General features: G+C 35.5%; 1 protein-coding gene and 1 long non-coding RNA gene across 3 annotated transcripts; one reads left to right on the plus strand and one right to left on the minus strand.

The window, feature by feature from the left end:
- Nucleotides 1–1734: 1734 nt before the first annotated feature.
- LOC137025044 (uncharacterized) lies at nucleotides 1735–8351 on the minus strand. Its single transcript, XR_010895816.1, has 3 exons — nucleotides 8307–8351; nucleotides 7407–7667; nucleotides 1735–2091 (listed from the first exon to the last, which is right to left on the minus strand). It is a non-coding gene; the product is annotated as an uncharacterized lncRNA (long non-coding RNA).
- A 1295-nt stretch (nucleotides 8352–9646) lies between these two features.
- cbx3b (chromobox homolog 3b) lies at nucleotides 9647–16150 on the plus strand. Of its 2 annotated transcripts, none has more exons than XM_067402146.1 (5): nucleotides 9647–9865; nucleotides 10385–10530; nucleotides 10626–10791; nucleotides 11258–11415; nucleotides 14337–16148. In XM_067402146.1, exons 2-5 carry the CDS (start codon nucleotides 10391–10393, stop codon nucleotides 14452–14454), a joined length of 582 nt encoding a protein of 193 aa, XP_067258247.1. In that variant the 5' UTR covers nucleotides 9647–9865; nucleotides 10385–10390; the 3' UTR covers nucleotides 14455–16148. The 2 variants fall into 2 exon arrangements, with proteins under 2 accessions (XP_067258247.1, XP_067258256.1); XM_067402155.1 differs by lacking the exon at nucleotides 9647–9865 and adding an exon at nucleotides 9878–10100 and having other exon boundaries at nucleotides 14337–16150.
- Nucleotides 16151–16249: the final 99 nt, after the last annotated feature.

The following is a 16249-nucleotide window of genomic DNA, read 5'->3' on the forward strand; positions in this document are numbered from 1 at the left end:
AATAATTGTTTGAAGAAGTTTAAATAGACTTGTTGAGTGTTTGGCTAGCCAGTAATATATATATATATATATATATATATATATATATATATATATATATATATATATATATATATATATATATATATATATATATTATACAATATATATATTGTATATATATATATTATATATATATTGGACATTGTATGGGTCAAAATTATCCATTTTTCTTTTATGCCAAAAATCCTTAGGATATTAAGTAAAGATCATGTTCCATGAAGATATTTTGTAAATTTCCTACCATAAATATATACAAATTTATTTTTGTGAGTGTATATGCGTTGCTGAGGACTTCATTTGGACAACTTTAAAAGGCAATTTTCTCAATATTTAAATTTTTTTGCAACCTCAGATTTTCAAATAGTTTTATCTCGGCCAAATATTGTCCTATCATAACAAACCATACATCAATGGAAAGCTTTTTTATTATAGCTTATTGCTTTCAGATGATGTTTAAATCTCAATTTAAAAAAATTGATGTGAAAACTCTGTCATACATATACACACAGATAGAAAAAAAAAAACAAAAAAAAAAAACAATAACGTATGAAGGAGTCCAAAGGCAGTTTTGTAAAATATTGCCATACATGTATTTTTCTTTATTTTTAATCAATATATCATGACTTTTAATTCACCACAGTTTCTCACAGCGAACCATTACTTAAACTTCACTCTCACGTCTCAGTGCTTTTCCCGGGCTGTATGCAGCCAGCAATCTGAGCCATGTATGTTGTCATGAAGCTGGATGCCAGGGGTGCCGTGATGCTAAATGAACTGACCACAGTCCTGCTATCAGGTACATTCTCATGGAGACCATTAGTGCTGCTGTCCCCTGAGGCAGGCCTTTGAATAATGCATGTGAGAGCTCAGGCTCACAGTGGCCTGAGGCACATCCACCGCTCTTGTTACCTCTCATGGCATATCCTGTCAGAGTCACAGGTCAACATGTCGCCTGCTGGACTGTGTTACACACGGCTCAAACCACCACAGACAGATTCTGGTTTCAAAAGCAGAGCAGAGCAACGAAAGTAATCACCGGCTTTTATAAAGAACTCTTGGAGAAAACTTAATAGGTGCTGGTGGACAATGACGTTACTTTTTCACAGATTGTGTTCACTTTTTCTCTTCCAAACCTATTTAGCATTACCTGAAGGATGTAAGGCTCTGAGTTACTTATGAGACAGAGATCTGAGAGGTGATCTGACCTGTATCTGGAGAGCAGCAGCTTCCGAAGAGCCATGCATCTGTGTTTTATATATATATATTATATATCAGCATTTATTTGATTATTTTGTTCAGTAATACTGTGAAATAGTACAATTCAAAACTGTTTTCTATCTATTTAATTTTTTTAAATGTAATTTATTCCTGTGATGGCAAAGTTGAATTTTCAGCATTCAAAATCTGAATGAACTCCAGTATTCAGTGTCACATGGTCCTTCAGAAATCATTCTAATATGCTGATTTGCTGCTCAAGAAACATTTATTATAATTATCAATGTTGAAAACAGTTGTATTGCTAATGTTTTTGTGGAAACAGTGATCATTTTTTTTCAAGATTCTTTGATGAATTGAACGTTCAAACGAACAGCATTTATTTGAAATATAAAACTTTTGTAATATTATAAATGTCTTTACTGTCACTTTTGATCAATTTAATGCATCCTTGCTGAATAAAAGTATTGTGTCTTTATTCATTTGTGACCCAGATTTTACACTGGAAAATAGTGCCAAAACAGTTTATGCAAAAAAATCCCCTTAAAATCAAACATTTATAGAAGTAGTTGTATGCCCAACAATTCACAATATTATTAATACATTTACTGAATAGGAAAATTTACTATTTTTTAAATACATAAACAATTTTATTGTTTGAGTATTTGGTTGAATTGTTGAATTGTGGTTTGTGAGCCTGTATTTATTGTAGACCCATATTTTCTTTTACCTTGCATAGTTTTGTTCATGGTTTTCAAGGATGAAGTCACACCATGCAAACTGTCCATGTTGACTCCTGCTTAATTTGGCAAGCTTCTACCAAGTGAGACGAACCTGTGCCAAAATACAGTAGAGGTTGATTGGACACATGACATACACAAGGAAATATACAGTACAGAAAGCATTTTTTTTCCTTTTAAATGTTGATAAACCCATTTATTATTCAGTCCTAATTTTACATGATTCCATAGTTGCAGTTAATTGTTTGCAGGTTTTTGCTTTCATGATCTTTCTGAGATATCTGGTAAGAAATAAGCTGGAACTAACACATCTGAATCTTTTTCTTTTTAGATATAGAAACACACGCAGTGTTCAGTCTTAATTAGAGTGAATGAAAGGATTGTGTGTGGGCTGGAGGAGGGAAATGAGTGTAGTGCTCTGCTGCTGAAAGTGATCCCTGTCACACACAGGATGTCTGCTCACTCTCTCAAAAGCCTCCATCTCACACACTCACACACACACACACACACACACACACACACACACACACATACATACACAATATATATAACTATATATTAAGAAACTGAGGACCTAAGAGAGAGACATCAAAATAGAGAGAGAGAGACAGCTGCCGATTCCCACAAAGTCTGTTGTTGCGGGAAGAGCGGACTGGAATTCCCCATTCATGTATGTAAAGGCACCCGCAGTCCCTGTAATGACTCGCAATGACCATGAAGCCTTTAGAAGACTTCACTACATCAACAATCTCTCACTGTTGCCATTCTGCACACATTCATGCAAGCCACTGAGGCATTTCTCTTCTCCGAAAGACAATTCTTTCAGAACAACACACACATATACATATGGAGAGAATAATAAAGGGATTGTTGACTCAAAAATGACAATTCTGTCATCATTTACTAACCCTCATGTCATTCCAAACTAGTATGATATTCTTTTTTCTTCTGTGGAACCAAAAATAAGACATTTTCAATTATTTTATTTTATTTTTATTTTTTTGGTGTATAATGTTGTTTGGGCCACAAAACATATATATAACATGTTTTGGGTAAACTATCCCTTGTCACATTTTTCATACAATGTATCACCCTAGTGCCCTATTTTAAGAATGTTTTGCTAATGTTCCCATTAAGTTATGAAAAGGTTATTTCTGAATCTTCTCTAAATGTTCAAAACATCAAGTTTTTTTTTTTTTTTTTTAATGGTTTAAAAATGTGAGAGAAAACATTAAGGGAATGTTATAATTTTTATAATGTTATAAATATAATTATAATATAACTTTCTATCAATGTTACTGGAAGAACTTTTGTTTAGAACACTAGCCAATGTTCTGAGAATGTTCCCTGTTAAAGGTGCAATATGTAATATTTTCTGTCCGCTAGATGTCGCTAGAGGCCTATTCAAAACAAAGGCGTAGCTTGATGACGCCAAGTTTGAGCGCAGAATCTTGGGACATGAGGTCTTCACCTCAACGGACGGTGGAATAGAATTGGGATAGGACTCAAGAAGAAATCATGTTCATGGATGGGATTATTTACGTTACTGTAGTATGAAGCAGAGCAGGACCGAGTGTTGTGGGAGCTGAACGAGGCCGCTGGAGTGATTGCGCAACACACGCCGCGAGCAGCTGAACTTTTATTATGACACAGTCGCTGGCGCCGCTTCCGCTTTTCCGGTCATGAGTATGAGGTAACGCAGCTCTGTTTATCATATTAGCTACATTTGAGTGTGTTGAAAATGATGTTATATTGTTACTCTGCAGTACACACTGCAGTAAGATAGATCGATTTTAGAATTATCATATTAAATGCTGGATGGCTTGTGATGATAAATGACATGGAATTAATTTTAAAATGTATTGTATGATGGAGAAAATGCTGTATTACTGTTACTAAAAATAAAGCTGTATCTGATTATGCTATGTTAGCTACTTCACAAAATAGTGTTTTTCTCTGAGGCATGGTGAAGCATGGTACTTGCTAAAAATCAAAAAATTAGATTTAGCCTAAACAATAAGTCTAAACGTGTTGAGCTATATAACAATAATTCGTTTTCTGTCTATAAATATATCAAAACAGTTGTTCCCTTGTCCCTTAAAACATGTAAATATTAAAGGGGCTATATGTAAGAATTTTACTTTAATAAAGCATAAAAATACCCCAATATGTTTGCAGATATTTAGGAAATGTGCTAAGTTCCCTACTTGTTTGTCAGAAAAACAATGCTACAGCCAGATATTCTGCTTTGAAACCGTGCGTTCTGTGTCAGAATGTCTGTCTTTGTTTTGGTCTGTGCGAAACCGCGTGCTGTCAGTTTATCCACTTGTATTTCGACATCACAGGATGCCAGTTGGCGGAAAACACCGCGTATTGCAGCCATGGAGACCAGCAAACAAACTGTGTCAGAGAATCGCAGATTCTACCTGACCTAAAAAGCCTCTGAATCCTTCTAAAAATCGATGAACGACATATTAATACGCATATTAAAACAGATAAATCAATTCATCAGCTTACAGTGTGTAAGTCTCCTCAGCTTTCATTGTCAATTGGGGAGATTGAAACAAAAGGGGAGATTGAAACTTTGTTTATCAGTTTGAAGTGCCTTAACAGGTAGAAGTCCTGTCGTGTGAGGAAGATCCATTTAGATCTGCTTTGATGGATAGATCCGTTTAGATCCACTCTGACGGACTAAGACTTCCTAGCTCTTCCATCCAGATAGCAAAATTCTCTGTTTTTACTGTTATTTCTATTCCTTATGTTCTATTTTTATTCTTCTTCTTTATGTAAAGCACTTTGAATTACCATTGTGTATGAAATGTGCTATTAAAAAAAAATAAAAAAAAATAAAAATTGCGCTCCCCCTTGTTGCGTGTCCTCAAGCTGGCCACCCGCGTCTTTGAACGAGAGGGCAGGTCAAACAATATTTTGAATTTGGACTGCAGTACCTATTTCGACACCACTGGGTGTCATTCCTACATAGAGCCCCTTTAAAGCGTTTTTGGTGTTTCCATGGTTTCTACAAAATAAAACCGGAAACCGAGGGTTAAAGCGGGTATGACGTAATAGACAGGCGACTCCTCACACGTCTCAGAGCCTTGGTTAAAATTGCAATTTCCTCACGATTTACAAATAGTTGCAAACATTTGGGATATTGTAAGTACTCAATTGAACAGAATATATAACACTTGCCTAGTGGTTTTGGGATATTTTACGGCAAAAATCGTGCATATTGCACCTTTAAGACCCGTTCACACCAAGGGTGATAACGATGGCAACACAGAGAAACGATATCATTGGAATCACTTTCAGGACATTTATTTCCCTGCTGATGTACGCTAAAAATATTGACAGCCAATCAGAATCCATCCTGCTTTGAAGCGCTTGAGCATTTAAAGCAGCAGACGACATAAATGCAGCATGCGCTTGTAATAAACAGAATGATATTGTGCATTGGTGTGGACGCCAATATAGTAATCGTTATAATTAGTTATCTTTAAAATGATTATTCTTGGTGTGAACAGACCTTTAGCTGGGACAGCCTTTCAGTATCATTGGCAAAATATACTCTATTTTTGTGCTTTCATAAAATTTAAATGAAAGGGATTCTGTGTTTACTGGGAAAAAATGAAGTTGTAAACAAATGGAAAATAATGCTGTAGAATTATTAAGATTATAAAATGATACGTTTGTCAGTGAACAATCTGAATCAGCTTAATCAAACTACTAAAACTGAAGACGTTCACAAAAGTTTTGGCACTGTTTTAGCACTTAGTACAAGACTGTGAAATGGAGCAAGAGGGAGAATATTATTCCAAGGTGTTTTGGCACCAGAGGACAGCTCTATGAAAGGTTACCCAGGTGGTCTTTCCTCAACTCCTCCGTCTCTCCCCCAGCAGAATGTCAGTTTCAATTCCCTGGCTCAATTCCCCAGTCCCTTACCCAAATCATCATGTGAACCTCAGATTGCTTAAATATGGGCCTGTGAATCTGATACTCTGTTGGGTTTTGAGTCTTGACGGAGGTGCTGAGAGCCGGCTGATGAGGGGGCCCAGCCGTCCGCCATATTGCCGCCCAGTATGCCGTGTCATGTTCTCTGAACAATCGCCCGTGTCCCTCTAGTTGGGTAAACAACAGAGGCTGTCAGCCGGTGTCAGGTTTGGGCTTTTCAAAGCAAAAGAAGGAGAATGACAGATGACTGCTCTGAGTGTAGCCGACACTTTGCTGATAATGGCGATCCGAGTGCTGATACGGAGAGGCAGAGTGCGATGGCTGAACGAGATATACCCGGTAAAACACACAGAACCCACAGTTTTGACAAACACACTGCTGGGAAAGACTGCGAGGCGCTTTCAGTGAGATTCCCTGGCTTGCTCGATTCTCTGATTCCTCTGTGGTGGAATTTGACATGTGTTGAGGTTGAATCGCATCCACAATAGTGAGTTCGCAATGAATTCAAGCCTCGTTGAACCACATGAAAATGAGAATAAATAAATGGAAGGAGTAATTGGATAGAACAGATATAAGCCAAAGTAGGAGTGAGCCAATGATAAGTATTAACCGTAATAATATTTGTTCAGATAATAAGATGAAAGATAACCTTAAGAAAATGTAATATTTTAGTAATTTAATTTGAATGTGATTCACATAAAGTGTTAAAACAAATGTGAACGAACTCTTAAAAAGTGCAAATATTTGTCCATTACGTTTAATTTTCAGGACTAAAGAGAATACTTTTGTGGGAATTAAGTTTTTTGGGGAAAATAATGAGTGATTAATTGTGTGCCAGAGTAGGAGTGAGCAATAATAAGTAATAAAAATACCATTTGTTCAAATAAAAATATGAAAGATGCCTTTTCTTGTTAGAAAAATTCAATATTTTAGTGATTTAATTTTAAAATGGTTCTCATAAAATGTTGATTTACATTTTCTTTTAAATAAATAATTAAATGTGAATTAATACAAGAAATAATAATATTTTTATTTGAAATAATAAGGTGAAAGATGCTTCCCCTGTGTTAAAAATAAATAAAAAGTTATTTAATTTTAAGATGGTTCACATATTGTGCTGATTTAAAAAAAAAAACTTTCACTCTGTCCATCAGGTTAAAAAATTCAGGACTAAATTATAGAATATGTTATGTGAAATATGTTTTATGGAGAGAAAAAAAAAAGTGATAGAAAATCTGGTCAGTGTCAGCTATGAGATGCACAGATGAAGGGAGCGTATTTAATGTCAGCCTTTCGGATTCCTTGGTGTAAATCAGCTGACCCTTTCACAAACTGCTCGATGAATTAAGCTCCACAGAACACTTTCATTATATTGAACTCAAACTAATCTGTTCAGGGTTCATGGGGTTGACAAGCCACAAAAAAACAACATGTCTGACACGGCCGGCACGAGCGTACCTGTAACCTGAGCCGAGGGACGGTGGCGTGCCAAAACTCGGCAACCCTCATGCTGAGAAAGAGTCCAGTTAGACCGGATCCCCACCCCACACATCAGCTCTCCTCACCCCTCGAGTGCTGGCCAGGCCTGCACAGTGGGGTCCCTCCATCTGGACACATTTCTACCCTGACAGGAGCCATGGCTGCATTAATGAACGCATTCACATAAGGCCCACTCAGGACTGTCACTGCTGGAGATGGAGAGCAGACTGAAGGACTGGCCTGTGCAAAGAGAGAGAGAGAGAGAGAGAGAGAGAGAGAGATCTGTGATTTCCCTTAAACAGTGCAGAACTCTCGTTCTATAGCCCATCTGTCAACCATTATGGACCCAAGCCCTCAGCTGAAAAACTGAGCTCCTCCTACACATGGAATGTACAGAGAGGATAGTTTGTGTTCAGAATAAAGAAAAGTAAAACATTACGCAGATGAAATTACTAAAGATGTATTCTGAATTAATAAATCAAACTATCATATATCATTCTAGACTACATGTTGCAGGTCAAACGACAAATTTGAGGTGTATCATAATGGTTTCATTTACTTAATATGCAGCACATGATAAAATGCCATTTTCATGTGCAGTGATGAATTACAAAAGTAAGTGAATTATTTTTGGGGGCTAAAAGTCGTTTTAATCCTGACATGAAGCATTTTTCAAATGCATTCATTCAGGTCCCATTCACAAATTTGCAGTCTAAGATACTTACTTTCCTTAATACATGATAAAATGCTATTTTGATGTGCAGTGAAGTCGTTTTAATCCTAAATTAAGAATCATTTATTAAATATTGTCAGGCTTAAAAAAAAAAAAAAAAAAAAAAAAACTTGCCTTGACTTCGTTCAAACCTCATGAATACTCACTTTTGAACAATAGTCGGTAAGCTATTGCACATCATGTCAAAGGAGAAATACAGTTAATAAAGAAGCTATAAAGTAAATAAAGTACACGTATGACATGGTAAATGTACATTAATAAACGTATTTAAACAGTTTACAAGTTTTCTCGTAAAAATAAACTTTTTTTATGAGGAACAAAACAACAAGCCTACTGAAAATGGCGATGACAAGAGATTTATGGATGGATAATAGCGACCTCTTGTGGGCCCACTAAGAAGTGGCAGTGTTTGACATCAAATATAACATTTATTTTTAAAAAGTCCAGATTTTATGTCTTCATTTCGTCTTCATATGAAATATTAAGTAGGCTAAAATGTAAAAGTAATGAAGGTAAAATATAAATGATGGTGAAAGCTATAAGGAGAAATGTTTGTTGTGGTAACGTACTCCACCAAATGTTTCTTTAATTTTTATCTATAATGCAATTGGGTGAACAACTGAACCAATCCTATTCAACCTTCTCTCTGATTGGAAGGTGGAAACCTGTCAATCAATTCGACAACGGGAGGAGCCTAAGTTCTACACTGAAACCTGTGGTCAGTTTCATGAAAGCGTCCTAAAGTAAAGAGCTCCGTATGAATGCCAAAAACTACCCCATGCAATCCTCGATTAATATTAACATCATTATTCATTTAATTTATTTTTGCATAAAAGTGTATTTATAGTAATTTGACGCAGTAATTATTTCTGTGCCATTTTACACTATTGTAACAGTAAAAAGAAAATATTCCAAAAGGATTTCCTATGATAAAGTCCATCTAAAGATATGCATTAATGATAATATTCTATACCCACATGATATTTTGTGCCACAATTCAGTTATAGATTAATTTAAAGTCTAATAAACCAGATATTGTGCATACAGCGTAAAATTTGAATGCACAGAATGAGTGGCGCATGCGCCCTCCAGTGTCCTTTGATGATATTACATTTGTGACGTCAACACAAAACTACATGTAGGTATTTTCCCAATGCATCCACATCTTTCCTAAACCGAGACGCAAAAGAAGTCTCTATAAACAATAAATCACGAAAATTCTTTATAAACTTACAAAAACTGGATTCAAAACTGTACTATGAGTGCAAATTAATCCAAGTATATTATTACCTGCTCGTCTAATTCACCTCTGAAGGCGTTTTGCGCTAAATTATCTGGTGTCAGATTAAACCCACCCCTAAAAAAAAACATTCATGTGCGCAGAGTAATTCAGCCAGGTCTTGCTCTCGGGATGCGCCTTTAAGGATTCCTCCCCCGGCTTTCCTGAACTGACCTCTTCCCTTTGAAACCACTTCCTCCCCTTCTCCCAATCGGCCATGTTTAATTTGACTCATTCATGAAAAGTTATGTAAACACAACAGTAAAGCCATGATCGTGAAGGCGACGTAGTAAGCGATGCTAGATTACTGAACAGCGTTGTGATCTTCCGTGTGGATGCACCGCGTTGTTTGTACAAACTGAGCATTAAATCACCAGCAGTGGGAATAAAAGAAAAGCGCGTGAACTGCGCGTGAGGCATCGGCAGGTGGGCACGCGCACTTATCAAATGAACACCAGTGGCGTAGGAAGAATATAACGTTAATTGAATACAACAAACCACCATTCATAATAGTAACCTGCTCGGTCAGTGACTGTGAAAGTTTATCTAGTGGGAAATTATACGTTAAATCATACATATTAGCGGTGACTTCCCTGCTGGCAGCGACGACGGATTGTTGCCATTGTTTATATAAGGAATATCTGGTATTCCTTCATGTTAGGTACAACATTGCTTGATACATTAACAGTAAACTAACAATACATAAGTATGAAGTGGAAAATTATTTTTAAATTCCTCCTACTTTATTGTTAAACGATAATTCTTTGTAAGTTTTGTATATTCTGTAAATCATCGTCACTGACCAATTTCCTTAAAAAGTCTCTTCATGTCAAACTATCCTATTTTATTAGTTAAATATCTGTCAAGCCTAATATAAGTGCTTTATAATAGATTTTGAAATGCTTAAGCCTTTGAACATATTATAAAATGGTGTGTTGTTTATAGGAAATCATGAGGAAAAAGCAGAATGTGAAAAACAGGAAAGCAGAAGAGACAACGGTTGTCCAAGAGTTTGCAGTGGAAAAAATCATCCGTAGAAGAGTCAACGAGGGAAAAGTTGAATACTATCTAAAGTGGAAAGGCTTTACAGAGTGAGTCTCTGGAACAATGTTGCCTGTGTGTTAAATATTTATTTTATAGATATCTACCAGTAGGCTATATGACAGGTCTGTCGTACTTTCCTCAGTGCAGAGAATACCTGGGAGCCAGAGGACAACCTGGATTGTCCTGAGCTGATAGAGGAGTTTCTCAGAAACCTAAATGTCTCAGGAGAGACGGATGAAGAGGGATGTCAATCTCTAGCCCATGAGGTCCAGCCCAAGCAAGAGTTAACTGAGCTAGATGCTGATATGGTTAGTGTCTTTATATGCTGTGCTGTTCACTTTCACTCCTTACAGGTATTACTGCACTACAGTGTTCCAAGATAAGCATTAAAATTCCTGAATATCAATACATTTAATTGCATTAGATAACAAACTGCTAAATATTTGCCATAATATGAATAACTGTTGTTGTTTTTTTTTTGTTTTGTTTTTTTTTTGTAATCCTGGATCCAGAAGGCTGCATTCCTGCAGAGTTCAGCTCCAACCCTAATCAAACACACCTAAACCAGCTAATCAAGGTTTTCAGGATTGTTGGAGCAGGGTGGAGCTAAACTCCGCTGAAGGGTAGTTCTCCAGGAAAAGGATTGCACACCTTTAGTATAGAGTTCTAGTTATTTCCAAAACCTAGGTTTATTGCTCTTGCTATGTGATATATAACTCATCCCTCTCTCGTCAGGCTTTATGATAGTTTAGTTCTGTGTCTGGAATTATGCAGGCTCACCAGCAGCCTCAGGAGGACCTCATTGAGAGGGGTAATGAGGAGGTTGGTGATCACAGCGCTGAGATCCCAGCAGGCCAGTCCAGCCACCCAGAGCCAGACTGTATCATCGGATGCACAGACCAAAAAGGAGAGCTCATGTTCCTCATCAAGTGGTAATATTTCTACACTGGACCATTTGTGGAGATTCTTGTTATTCTATACTGCTTTGTTTATTTTAAATGCAAAAAAATATTATAATCTTGATTATTAAGTTCTGTTTTATGATTCACATCACATTGACTGAATTGGGAAACTGTTTAGAACTGATTAGAATAGCAGCACATTGTTTTCAGGTAAAAAATAAATATAAATATAGTTAACTAAAACTTGAAATATTTATATTTATATATATATATATATATATATATATATATATATATATATATATATATATATATATATATATATATATATATAATATTATTATTATTATTATTATTATTATTATTATTATTATTATATATAAACATATTATTTTATCTAGTTGCCAAAGCAACATTTCTAATTTTCACTTAGTTTAACATGATGTAGTAAAATAACTAAAACTGAAATAAAATTGAATAAATTCTACAGTATATAGACGTATTAAAAAAGCATAACTAATAAAAATGACAAACGCACACAACAAAATTACAAAAATTTTAACTATAAAATTATATATATAAAATAAAACATTAACTATGATATTATCTCAGTGATACTAAAATAATATTGGCACCATACTCGTTGAGTGTTATTTTAGTATTGATTAAATACTATTTTCTACTAGTTTAGGTTTTAGTGATTTATCATTTTAGTTTTTGGGTTTTATATTAAATATTTATTTTTAAACTTAAAGGATTAGTTCACTTTCAAATGAAAATGACCCCAAGCTTTACTCACCCTCAAGCCATCCTAGGTGTATATGACTTTCTTCTTTCAGATGAACATAATAGAGTGCCCCAGGGATGACGCGTTTTTGTAGGCCAACCCGGAAGTTAGCAGCGCACGGGTTCCCTCGACTGAAAGCCTATTCATTTTTCCCATAGACTTTTGGAAAATCGCAGAAAATAAGCTCTGTGTTTAACAAAGGGTTATGACACTTACATGTTTTGTCTATCAAGATAATCTTTACAAGTGAACACAACATTTATAGATTTTGAAGCCTAAATAAAGTGGTCAGATATAAAAGGCTAACAGTAGGCTATAAACGGACTACAGCCCACCATGGTCGCGGATCAACGTCGTCACCACCAAGCGTCCTCAAACTTTATTTAGAAAACAACTCTATTTAAAAACATGCTGCTGATTATATATGTGCTGTGTATGAATACTTATCCACTTTTTCATGAGAAATGCTGTCCAAATGTCCTGTTTGTCATGATGACGTCTAAAGTCCCCGCCAAAGGAAGTAGTCCCTTTTAGCAATTTGTTAGCAACCGCCGAATTTAAGACACAGTAAAAGTTTAAAAAATCACAAGTGGGTTATAACTGGTGTGTTTTATGTCATAGATCAAAACGTGAAAGTATTTAGAGGCTTTGTTTACCACAGACCTTATTTCAGGCGATTTAGCAAAAACCCATTCAAAAAACCCATAGACTTTACGGCGTTGGAACCGGAAGTCCTAAAATGCTAACTCGCTTCTGGGTTTTGCCTACAAAAACGCGTCATCCCTGGGGCACTCTATTGGAGAAATATTAATAAATATCCTGACACATGTAAGCTTTATAATGGCAGTGAACGGGATCAATGAGTACGAGCTGAAGAAAGTGTCTCCATCCATCATAAACATACTCCACACGGCTCCAGGTGGTTAATAAAGGCCTTCTGAAGTGAAGCGATGCGTTTGTGTAAGAAAAATATCCATATTTAACAAGTTATAAAGTAAAATATCTAGCTTCCGCAAAATCGCCTTCCGTATTCAACGTACAAAGAAAGTGCAAAACTCTCCTTAACTGCCATTATAAAGCTTAGATGCGCCAGGATATTTATTAATATAACTACGATTGTGTTCATCATAAAGAAGAAAGTCATATACACTAGGATGGCTTGAGGGTGAGAAAAGCTTGGGGGGATTTTCATTTTAAAGTGAACTAATCCTTTAATTTGTATTGTTTTATTTGAGTTACTTTCCAAGTTTTTTACATTTTATTTCAGCTTTATTTAACGTAACATTTTAAATTATTTTAGTCAACAATAACAATACTGTACTGTACGGAAGAGGATTAGGGCCAAGCAATAATAAAAAAAAAAAACATCTCGAGATTAAAGTTGTTAAATTACGAGAAAAAACTCATTGAATTTTGAGAAAAAAGTTGAGATAAAATGTTGAGAATAAAGTCATTAAATTACGAGAAAAAACACGTTAAATTTCGAGAAAAATGTCGAGATAAAATGTTGAGAAAAAAACTTGTTAAATTACGAGAGAAAAATCTCGTTAAATTTTGAGAAAAGTCGAGATAAAATGTTGAGAATAAACTCGTTAAATTACGAGAAAAAAGTTGTTAAATTACGAGAACAAATTTACTAAATTACAAAATTGAGTTTATTCTCAACATTTTATCTCTACTTTTTTCTCGAAATTTAACAACATTTTTCTCATAATTTAACCAGTTTTTAAATTACGAGAACAAATTTGTTAAATTATGAGAAAAAAGTCGTTAAATTTCGAAAAAAAAAGTCGAGATAAAATGTTGAGAATAAACTCATTAAATTATGAGAACAAATTTGTAATTTAGTGAATTTTATCTCAACTTTTCTCGAAATTTAACAACTTTAATCTCGAGATGGTTTTATTTTGTTATTATTGCTTGGCCCTAATCCTCTTCCGTAGTACAGCATTAAGTTTTAATACTGATACCAAGAAATTCCTTTCGCTTCATGTCCATGCTCTTCTTCAACACAAATGGAGAGGAAGATCAAAAGCAACCTCACAGCAAAAAGATGCCGTAGTTTTCAATTCTGTTGCCACTAATCCGCAGCCGGTGATTATTTGCTTTTAATTTGCTGTGTTTGTCCATTAACACTGATCATTATTTCTTTATTTCATCTCAGGAAAAACACAGATGAGGTAGCTTTACTATCAGCCGGGGAGGCCAGTAAAAAGTGGCCCCAGATGGTAATCCGCTTTTACGAGGACAAGCTGACCTGGCATGGTGAAGATGAGCAGTGAGAGAGAGAAATATGTAGCAGTGGATACTACTGTACCTCCTGGCAGCTTTACACATACACAAACACTGTGGCATAAGTTTACTGTTTGACGTACCGTATAGTGTGAGATCCACACCCCAATGTGAAGCTCTTCCTAACACACTAACCTGTAGAAATGTGAGTGGAGTATTAGAGTGCTACTGTTGTGTACAAGTGGTTTATTAGTCGAATGTTGTTGTATCTCTTGGTCTGTTGTTTGAAAATTCACTAGTGATGTTCATCCTTCTGTCCTCTTTGTTACTATGATCTGAACTGTGATTTAACATAGGAGATGACGACAGATGGTACAATAACTGCTGGAGAGGAACTGTTTGATGTGTAGATGTACTATAAAACCCCCTGGTTACGCACTTACTCGAGTTATACTGTGATGAATCCCGTGATCTGTGAGGGCGTATAGTGTGGCTCGCGCGTAGATTTGCACAAAACGGATTCTAGAATGTAGCCTATACAATCACATTTTTGTGAACATCAACACGCTTGTTGGTTAGTGTCACTTTCATAGCGGTAGTGTGATTAGGCCATTTAGGTTTCGAGGTTTTGTGTTTAAGACCTTTGTCTTATAGTTTCACTCTCCTGGCTTCCTGTTTTCTGTAAAAAATCACTGGTAACATTAAATCTCAAGTGAGCAATCTCTATAGGTGCTTTAAATAAACACAAAATTACCTCAGAAGTGTTGTGTTCATTCTTATGTTCATTTGCAGTCATCTTTAAATGGCGTTTTAAAATATTAAAATCCTTTCTTAAATTTAAAAATAACCAGTCTGTAATATTAAGCGGTTTGAAAAACTACAAACAGGGTCTAAAACTAACTTTTTACCCGCCGCTAAACATAGATTAATCAGGGCTCCAGACTAACGCTTGAGAGCAGTGAAGCTGGTGTTACATATTTATTGGAAATTAGACAGTAAAGCACTGAGCTTGAATTGAGATGCAGATAAAATTAACTTATTAACTGTAAAAATGTAAATATTCTACTCTTATTAAATGTACCATACTGAACTGACAGCATCAGTGATTAAAAGGAGTGCTCTTTACTTGCTTTCTGTGTAATTCAGTCACAATTTGAAGAAGTTTTTGTTTTTCATGAGACTTTGTGTCTCCCATTTATTATGGAGTCAATAAGTGCTCCTCTGCTGCCATCTAGCGGTAATGTCATCTTTAAACTTTTAGTTTTACAAATCATTGCATTAAAAATAACATTAAAATTGGATAATATTTAGAGTGTGAAGCACTTTTAAAAGTGCTCAAATTTCACTATTTGATCTGATATCTGTGGTTTAAAGCAGAGAATTTGGCACTGAATTTGAATGCTTCCCACTAGATCGCGCAGCGATGTTAATAATTCTACAGCGAATTTAAACGCTTTCTCACTGGATCTCCCAACGCTGTGAAGTAACGGTGTAGCGTATTTGAGATTGGCATGAGTAAACCTGTTTTGAGCTCGCGCTGCGTATTATTGCTGCAAGCTGATAAACGATCCGCGATGCACAGCTCAAACGAGTAGCGCTGTTTCGTTTCACTTTCGTTTCATTTGCCATTTGATGTTTCTCATATGAAACAGAAATGGCAGCTCTTATCAGTTGTGCAATGTGGTGGTTGCACCAATGCGACCTCTAACAAAATTTGGTCACACCAACAGGAAAAAAGGTCGCAAAATCCAGTCTAGATCCCTGTTAAGCCTTATTAAAGTTACAAAAGTTATTCAGTCAAGAGCAATGAGTGATTGTCTTTGGTTGTTTGGTTAACATTAAAAA

The sequence above is a fragment of the Chanodichthys erythropterus genome, chromosome 2, assembly GCF_024489055.1.
Source record: "Chanodichthys erythropterus isolate Z2021 chromosome 2, ASM2448905v1, whole genome shotgun sequence".
NCBI lineage: Eukaryota > Metazoa > Chordata > Actinopteri > Cypriniformes > Xenocyprididae > Chanodichthys > Chanodichthys erythropterus.

What these genes read in the sequence shown, in the direction of transcription:
- cbx3b (XM_067402146.1), top strand. Translation starts at nt 10,391, where the DNA reads ATGAGGAAAAAGCAGAATGTGAAAAACAGGAAAGCAGAAGAGACAACG. An exon ending in AAGTGGAAAGGCTTTACAGA is followed by an intron (nt 10,531 to 10,625) that starts GTGAGTCTCTGG and finishes TACTTTCCTCAG; the next exon opens with TGCAGAGAATACCTGGGAGC. An exon ending in CTCATGTTCCTCATCAAGTG is followed by an intron (nt 11,416 to 14,336) that starts GTAATATTTCTA and finishes ATTTCATCTCAG; the next exon opens with GAAAAACACAGATGAGGTAG.